This window comes from Macadamia integrifolia, chromosome 2 (assembly GCF_013358625.1).
Source record: "Macadamia integrifolia cultivar HAES 741 chromosome 2, SCU_Mint_v3, whole genome shotgun sequence".
Taxonomy (NCBI): Eukaryota; Viridiplantae; Streptophyta; class Magnoliopsida; order Proteales; family Proteaceae; genus Macadamia; species Macadamia integrifolia.
This window is the reverse complement of record NC_056558.1, coordinates 40,472,316-40,481,446: the sequence shown is the minus strand read 5'-3', so window position 1 is coordinate 40,481,446 and position 9,131 is coordinate 40,472,316. Positions and strand designations below refer to the sequence as shown.

Here is a 9,131-nt window from a genome sequence, read left to right as displayed (position 1 = left end):
AAAAAAAAAAAAAAAAAAAAAAAAAAAAAACAAAACAAAGCAAACAAAGCACTCCGATTTACTAAAAGAAAGTGAAAAATAACATGGAACTGTCTCCCCGGTAACGGCGCTAAAAACTTGTTACGATTTAAAATGTAACCGCAAGCGTACGGATCAGTGTAGCTACGGGTCGAACACAGGGAGAACAACCACTTTATTTTTTTACTTCTTTTAATAATGCGAAAATGAACTGATTAATAATGATTGTGATCTAATTCTAACTACCGTCCTAAACATATGTATTTAAAATAACGTCCTAACCATTCGTCATCTAAAAATTTAAATACGCAAGCCACGCAATTAAAGTTAAACAAATAAATTACTGAAAATAAATAACCCACGTGATTAAAAAATAATGAAGGAAAAAAAATGCTGAAATAAAAATAAAGTAAAAGAAGGGATAAAGGTAGAGAGAGGCTCACAAGTAGGTTTCTCTACTTAGCCCGAGGGATGCATCATAATATGAGCTTCCCTACTTGACCAGAGAGTCACTCTTACAAGGGTTATTCTACTTGGCTTTAGGGAAAGGGAGACAATTAAAATGAAAACAATAAAATGATGGTTCTAAGGCTAGGAGGGGCAAAGCCAACACATACACTAGCCATGAACCTTGGGGGAAAGGGTAAGCAATAATGTAATGACTGAAATTAAAATCCTAAATTAAGAAAGAAAGGGCAGTCAGAAGAGGGAATGAGAGGGGGTGAGAAGACTACTAAAGGAGCCTACTTACTTGAACTTCAACACTTGAACTGAAAACTTGATCGATTTGAGATACTACTAGTACTAAAAACCAGGTCTGGAATAAACCAAATCTGAAATTTCTAGTACTAGAGAAAACAAATCTGAAGAAAAAAAATTGAACTTAAAAGACATGCTCTATAGCATGTTCTTGTCACCTAGAACTAAGCCTAGAACTAGAACTTGAAAATTACAACTTCAATTGCTTAAACAATAAAAATAAAAGACTGAATAAAAAACAAAACTGCTTGCATTAATTGAATAAAAAGAACTTACAAAAGTGTTTAAAGCATAAACCTAGAACTAGAGCTAGAGAAAGAGATAGAGCAACTAAAAAAAAACCCTAGAAGAAGAATGAAGTGTCTCCCCTCCTCTTACATGAGTTGTATTTATAGGGAATGGGGAGGTAGGATAACAAATTTCTCTTTCCTAAAAGGGGAAAAAACACAATTGGTAGGTGAGATCTTTTGAGACCAAAAGTGTTAAGGTGGAGGAGAGAGAAGAGAGAAATAAACTTGGAGAAATTTCCTATAATTTTTTTGCTTATTTTCTTTCATTTTTTTATTTATTTTTCTCTTCTTTTTCTCCCTCTCTTCAAATCTTTGCCACAACCCTTGTTTGTCGATTTTTTTCTTTCCCTTGGACAATTTTCCTTCTTGCTTTGTGTGATTTGGATAATCTTCTGGTGATGATGTGGAGGAGAGGAGATTTGGACAAGATTTATTTCTCTTTTTTTTCTTTCCTTTTTTTTTTTTTTTTTTTCTTTTCTTGCACAAGAAACCCCTCCCACGATTTTCCTTGCTTTGAAGATTTGGACAATCTTTTCATTTGATGTGGAAATCCTCTCCATGCCCTTAGTGCTTTAAGTGAGTGAAAAGCAGGAAATCTTTAACAAAATTCTCCAAAAAAAGACAACCGTGAGATTCGAATTTGAGACCTTGTGGTGAGCAAGGGAATTTTGCACACCATAGCTCACCAACTACATTAGGTAGTTGTTGTTGGAGAGATATGACGCCCGATAATGCTTAAAGCCTTTAAAATACAAAACCTGCAAAAAGAGAGTAAAACCCAAGGTAGCTCCATTTTAAATATATAAAATACATGTTTTATTACCCTAGATTTCACACATAAAGGTTCTCATCAACTCCGTAGAGGCATCATAGACTGATGGGAAATTAGCAACACAAGGAGATTTTTGTATTGTGAGTTATAGTTCAAATTCCATCATCTGATCATTTGTCTGCTAATTTGGATCAGCAAGTGTAATCTTTTGACTTTTCATGTAAATGAGTTGACTCATGTTGTTATAGTTGAGAATTGCTGTTCACTTTGATTTGAGAAATGAAGAAATTTTTTCAATGTGTTCCTTGGGAAGATGATTCTTTGTGAATAGTGGGAATACAAAGTGGGATTTTCTTAAAAAATAATTTAGAATAATACTGCTAAGGAAAAAGAGTCCCGATAATCTAATCAGTACTCCACTTCATTTATATGTTTATGACAGAAAATAAATAACATGCATTCTAATATTCTGCATTTTATTTTTCTTTTTATATGTTTTAGTTCCTAAGTACTTCACATTTTTTTTGGATAAATACTTCCCATTCAATCACGGCTGTCTATTCATTGATAACTTTGTCTTCAATAGGTAAAAAAGATTATTTCTATTTCTATGTTGCAGGTTTTTCTACCATAGTGCTCTTAAATGGTTTCCTACTTATGGGTAAATTTGATCTCATCTCCTTTCCTGGCTAATTCTATATTGAATGTAAAGATAAAAATGCGTTAATCCTGTTTGGCATTTTTTTTATTAAATTCCTGGTTTAAATATTTTTTCCATTGTAGCTGACACAAGATCCAAATTTTATTTCCAGTAGTAATATTATGAAAATTAGACATAGATATTATCTTATCTTTAATGGAAACTTCATGAAAAAGGAAACCTGGTTTTCTGAAAAGAGCCATTATTGAAGACATTAGGGCATTGCGCTTAGGAAATTTATGAGTAATGAAAGTAGATTTTATTGCAATTACTGCCTGGGAAAGAAGTCATGAACCCCTTAGGTCCTGCATGGAACACTCCTCTTTTAGGACTGACATTTTTCTTTTGTTTCTGAACTTCACATAATTCATTAATTCTTCCTGAATGATTTCAAATGATCCAGAAATTGAAACTAAGTGAGTCTGAAATGAAGATGGTACAATGAGGTAGGGATGATCGATACAATATATTTGAAGGTTTTAGAAATTAGGCCTTCAGAAAGATAAATGTAGAGTTAAGAATAGGAAATTTTGATTTTGGAAAAGAGGCACTTAAGCTATGAATGATAAAGAAAAAGGCCAAAAGCTAGAATCAGGAGATTGAAGGATTATGAATAATTTTTAAGTAACTAGAATATTTCAAGAACCTAAATTCTAGATTCAAAGATGAAGTTCAATTAACTTAAGATTCAAGAAATTTAATTGAGGCAAAGAAAACGATAATTTAAGATTCAATCGGAAAGATCTCACCTCAGTTTGTGGTGCGAAGTGGAGTCAACCGATCTTGAACAACTGGTTTGATGGGCCTGAGACCACCAAGAGAACATATGGTCCAGCTCAAACATGAGACAATTGCCTTAGGAATAAATTTTATTTAATGCTCGTTCTTAGTTACGATGTGCAACTTCTATTTATAGACTTTGTAGGGTACATCTCACTTCCTTCTACTGCTACTATGACTGGAACTTCAGATTAGAAATTAAGACGATTATTTTCCCAAAGGGAAAGAAAGACTTTGTTTTTCAAACCCTGGAGAGTTGATGCAGAATTCTAGCAAGAAGAGATGATGGGCCTGTTTATTTGGGTTTGGTTTTGTTTTTAGTCTAACTGAACCTATGGTTCAAGTTTGGTTTATGTTACAATTAATTTGAGTGCCTAATGGGTTATATGGGCTATGGGCTTAATATTTTTGAGTTTATTATTGTAATAGGCCACTTCTATAAGCCCAATTATAAGGGATTTAAGTCCTACACGGGATTAATTAGTTAGTTTCTAAGTTAAGTGTTAATTTCTAATTTGGAGATTTTATTATTATTATTATTATTATTGTAAAGAATCTTAGGCTGCAAGGATTCCTCCATTTCACATATGAGGTTTTTATTTTAGCTGTTTTCTATTAAGTAATAAATAAAGAGAAGGGTCACGACCCACCAACGATTTTAGACAAAAGAAAAAATGATGGCTTTATGCTGTTTTTTCTTTTGAGATGCAAAATAAGCTGTGAGATGCAGTTGCAAAATGAGAGGCTTTGCATGGTCGGTGCAATGCTGATCGAGGCTTAGGTGGGAAGCCCAAGTCATATCCTTTTTACTTTTTGCTTTCTTATGTTAAAATAAAAAGAAAAATAAAACAGAAAGAGAAAAATATTTTTGTTATTGATTTTGTTCGTCCATTTATCATGGATCCTATTGCAATTGATCCTCCACTGGTTCTTTCCCTGGTTTGAGATCGATTCCGTATTACTTTTCCTCCTAGAAACAATTAGGGAGTTTTGCCACCAAAATTAGAGAAGTTCTGGACTCCTTTATAACTTGCGGCAGCATTTTTGGGGTTGCAAGAGAGTCTTATCGATGAAACCAGGATAGGGCTGGACTATTATGCCTTATTTTGAATCTATATATACTTTTGTTTTATTGCATTACAGTTTCAGCCAATTCCTTTTTTGCTTAAAATTATAGTCCCAGCTTTATTAGCAGTATTAATGCTTAAGTGCCCCACACACCCCCCCCCCCCCGGGGGTGTAATCAAGAGCATCCTCATTTTCTCATTTTGCAAGACCAAAAAAAGGTGTGTGGTAGTGAAAATGCATGGCATGACATATTCTTAATCTAATTTAGTGACACAATTCTGTATTTGGTTATATTTTTTTTGTAAGTGCCTCTAGAAATTCAAGGCATTCCAATAATTGAATTATGGTGCATTTTCAGAGAGTCTGCTTAAAGGTAACAGAAACAAATGGGGCAGTGCCCCATATTAGTGCCTGAGACAAAAGGCACTTGTACTCAGTTTACGAACAAGTCCATTGTATTGATGAAACTTACATAAAAACAAATGAAGAAAATATAGCATGTTAATTTGCAGAATTCTTTTTCATAATTTACATTATATATATTAGAAAATTATTTACAAATGCAATACATATGCCACTATATTATTTTGACTTATTTACTTTATTTACTTGTGGAAGGGATCTGCAGCTCAAATGGTCCCTTATGAAGTCTCTATTGGTCTTATTCTTATTGTGCTCTATGACATCCTTAATATAATGAGAGAGGTTAATATGTATTATGGAATTCCATGGGGTGAAGCACTACTTTTGACATTATTTTATGTTACATAAATACATTAAAATGAATCATCCTGTATAAATGCTTATTTGATATTGCTTATGCTACACGATGACATACAAATGCAATGCACATATTTTACATGAGCACATTTTCAGTTTCTTACACTATAGATACAAGAAGCAAACCTCCTATGTGTAGATTTATTGTTTGATCTCTAATGGAAGTAAGTGGGCACCAAAAAACGTGAATAAATTTAGAAATAAAGGGAAAAACTTGAAGAATGTGGCTGTCACCCAGGGAATTAGAGAGAGGGAGAGTTGGGGTAGGCTGTACATGTTTTCTTTGTTTGATTCTTGCTTTAGAGCCTCTCATCTCTCTCTTCCCTAGAGCAGGACATTTTTTTACATATTGGTGCGGTAGGCACTTGAGTTAATGGGCCTCCGGTTACCTGACTCACCTCTGACTACTCTTGTCTATCTCCATTCTTTCTTTGTTATGTATTGTAACTAGTTGCATTTCTGTCAGGATAAGAACCATTGATGCGGTCGTTATTACCCATTCTCATGCTGATGCAATTGGAGGTCTCTAAGACGCACTCTTTCTAACATATTCAAGAAATAAATTGTGTATTTCATTATCCTTTTCTTCCCCATCCCTGGGTGAAGCATAAGATTTCATTCTTGATTGCATTCCCTATTTCAAAATACTCGATTAGATTAAACAGGAAAGATGTATTTTTCCTGCAGGTCTTGATGATCTCCGTGATTGGACAAACAATGTTCAACCACATATCCCAATTTTTGTAGCTCCACGTGATTTTGAGGTAGAAACTTGCATTTGTTCCTCATGTATACTATACTACACTTGGTTTTCAAAATGATTTTTTGTTTCTGTCAGTGTAAACCTGATGTAGAACAAATGTTGGGCCTCAAGTACAGCCGCAAGAGTCATTGAGGGTCTGGTTCATAAGCTTCTTTAAGTGGCCAGACCCATGGCCATAGGGCCAACCAGCTAAGGGTGGGCTAGCCCATGTGGGCTGGGTGTTGTGGCTCACTCTAAGCCAAATCGTGGGGATGAATAGCTTGGGCTGCAAACTATATCTTTTTGATTAAGTTGTTTCCTTTTTTATTTCAGTCTCTTATGTACTTGGTCAAGACTATGTTTTGAATTTTGTTTGCTTAGGGATCAAGCCTCAATCTTCCTTGTAAGAGGCTTCTAGTTTCTTTCCTTTTTATTTATTTTCTAATTCTGTTTTTGGAAAGTTTATTTCTATATGTAATTGGGGACCTTAGAGTTCCCGCACGATTTATTGAATGAAAAAATTGCTTGCTTTGTGCAAAGAGAATCTGTGAGAGGCAGTGAGGTGAGATGCCCTGGACTTATATATAGTCTTTCTCCTTCTTCCCTTTCTCCTCTCTTCCAATCGATACCTGTTTCTCCCCTGTTCTGAGTTTTATTTTCTGACCAACTAAGCTCAATCAAGGCTCCTTCTGAAGCTGCTGATCACTGCTGATACTTCCATCAATTAGTGCCTAGTTGCTGCTGCCATTGTTGCTGATCAGAGGAGGCTTTCCAACACCTGCGGCTCCTATTCTTGAGGGTTTCCTGCCAAAAGCTTCAAGGTTGCTGATCTCATCAGTCCTTGGGCTGTTGAGCCTGATCTTTAGGGATTCCATTCCCCATCTAGGAACCCCCATTCTATGGTGATTTGGGCCTGTTCTGAGGCCTGGTATGTGTGATACAAGAAATATACCTATTTGAACCCTAATTTGAGAATCAATTTATCTCAGGATTGGACCATCTTGGCCTGAGATTTTGAAGGCTGACTCCATGCACCAAGGCTGCTCTTCAATGATGATCTCATCCCCTTTCATCCACTGTTGGTATGGTTCTTGAAAGTGGTTTATTCTCAGGTTCTTGAACCCTATTCTGCCTGCATTAGGTATATTTTAGCTGCTGTTTATTGTGTTCTTTGCCTGGGATTATTTTCTACCAATTTTAAGTATTTGTAGGGGTTCAGGGTTGGTTCAACCTACTGTTGTGTACTGTTTATTACATATTCATATCCTGGTATCAGATCTGAAACCAGTACCTATTCTGGTTACATCTGTGATCTTGCCTGGGGTTAGGTTACTTGATACCTAGCTCTACATTGAGTCGATCAGAAATGGATTTTCATTTTTAAACCATAAGTGTATCTGCTTGAGTTGATCTCCCTGGAACTATTTTAAATGGCTTGTTACCATTAGGAAATGGATCAAACTTTGATGCATTAGAAGCCTCGAATATTTCTCACTTTCTCATTTTAGACCTGAAAACACTTGCTAGCAAATTTATACGTTTCCAATTCCAGTATGATTTAGTAGGGAAACTCTCAATAAGCAGGATCTGAATAGAATCTCCATATTTTTTGTTGTTTACTTGTCTTCATCTTTGCTGGTTAGTGCAATGGTCTTTATCCTCCCTAGTCTTGTTTATGTACTAGCTATTTTTTAGGGGACAGAACTTTCAACTATGTGGTTTACATTTTGATTTGGATTTTACTTCTAGAGGATATTTCTATTGAAGATGCTACTATTGATTTAAGATCTTGCTCTTGCTAGCTCAGAACCGACTCCTGAGTAACAGGAAATTGTGTTCAGGGAACTTGATAGATAACTGAGTTAGCTTTTTGTCCATACTCATTCCATCAACATAAAAAAAGAATTTGAGCATGCTAAAATAATCTTTGAAAGTTTACAGTAATAAAAATGGCAGTTGCATCCTTAAAACTTGTTCTTAGAAAGCCGTGTCTTATAAACAAAATTTCTTGCGACGTTCACATTTGTCAGAACTATAAAGTTGCTCATTTCTCTCTGTATAAATTTCTTCTGCAACCTTGAATCTGTTTGATTTCAGTTTGTATGTTTTTTTTGGAACTGATATACGTGCGATAACCCATGGAGGAATGAGATTGTGTCCTACCATGTATGAAATGATCATTAGTGTATATGGGAAATTGCATAATCTGTTTGTCCAGTTTGTTAAAACGAAAAATGAACAGATGAAAAGTTTAAGAGAACTATAAACATGTCAAGTTTCCTGTTCCTTTTCTGTCATTTGTGGCTTTTGGGCATCAGAAGGATCAGCTTTTCATCTTCTCATGGGTCATGTTAGCACAAATATTTTTTATTGTAAAGAGTTTTAAATTCATCCAATCAAAGAAGATTTAGATAACCTTGGAAAAACTGCATAAAGCAGTATCAATTGTTCTTAGGTCTGATCTTCTTGTTTGAAATACTACCAGGTGATGAAGAAGACACATTATTATTTAGTGGATACAAGTAGCATCATACCTGGTGCTGCAGTCTCAGAGTTGCAATTTAACATCATACACGAGGAACCATTCATTGTTCATGATCTTCAGGTCAGATTTCTTACTTCTTGTGAAGATAAATTTGCATTTTGGCTCAAAAGAGTGGGTTTTCAGAACTTTTCCCTGCATTCTGGACCAGCTGTCCTAGTATCTCAGAAATAGTGAGTTCTTAACAAGTTGATGGGGATGAATTGGCTCTTTCATTAGCCAGCATCATGAAATCCATTAATATTGAAGATAAATACTTCGGTAGTCAAGTTGCTAGCTATGAAATATGAATATGGCTGGGGGACTTGTGGATTTTAGACATTGCAGCTTAGTTGGAAGCTCAGAAGGGCTCTAGACATTGTTCTTCATTCATGTGGCATGCTTCATCTTGATGTTCCTTTCCCTGAGGCAGAAGAAAGGTCTCTTTTATGAAGTTTTAATTAATTATTCAAAACCTAAACAGCCACAGACTTAGAGTCCAACAAATGATCACATACTGAGCTGATGTGGACCTGGGCACATATCACATGGCTTATCCAGATCATCATTATCTGATGCATGGTCTGGATCTGCCACATTTTACTTCCTTGTGGTTTGAACATGAGAGCTTGTCTAGTGAAGAAATGTATATGAAGTATGAACCACCTAGAAATCCTTTTCCTATGTAAATGTGGTCCCCC

At 35.3% G+C, this 9,131-nt stretch overlaps 1 protein-coding gene across 3 annotated transcripts in view; it reads left to right on the top strand.

Annotated features, from left to right (window-relative positions):
* The window catches only part of LOC122063131 (putative hydrolase C777.06c), a 90,328-nt gene that overhangs the window by 77,933 nt on the left and 3,264 nt on the right, over window positions 1–9,131 (top strand). For all 3 annotated transcript variants that reach the window (XM_042626830.1, XM_042626821.1, XM_042626816.1), the window contains exons 4-7: window positions 2,459–2,500; window positions 5,634–5,689; window positions 5,855–5,931; window positions 8,395–8,514. In XM_042626830.1, the coding sequence (XP_042482764.1) occupies window positions 2,459–2,500; window positions 5,634–5,689; window positions 5,855–5,931; window positions 8,395–8,514 (295 nt within the window). The remainder of the gene's footprint in view (window positions 1–2,458; window positions 2,501–5,633; window positions 5,690–5,854; window positions 5,932–8,394; window positions 8,515–9,131) is intronic.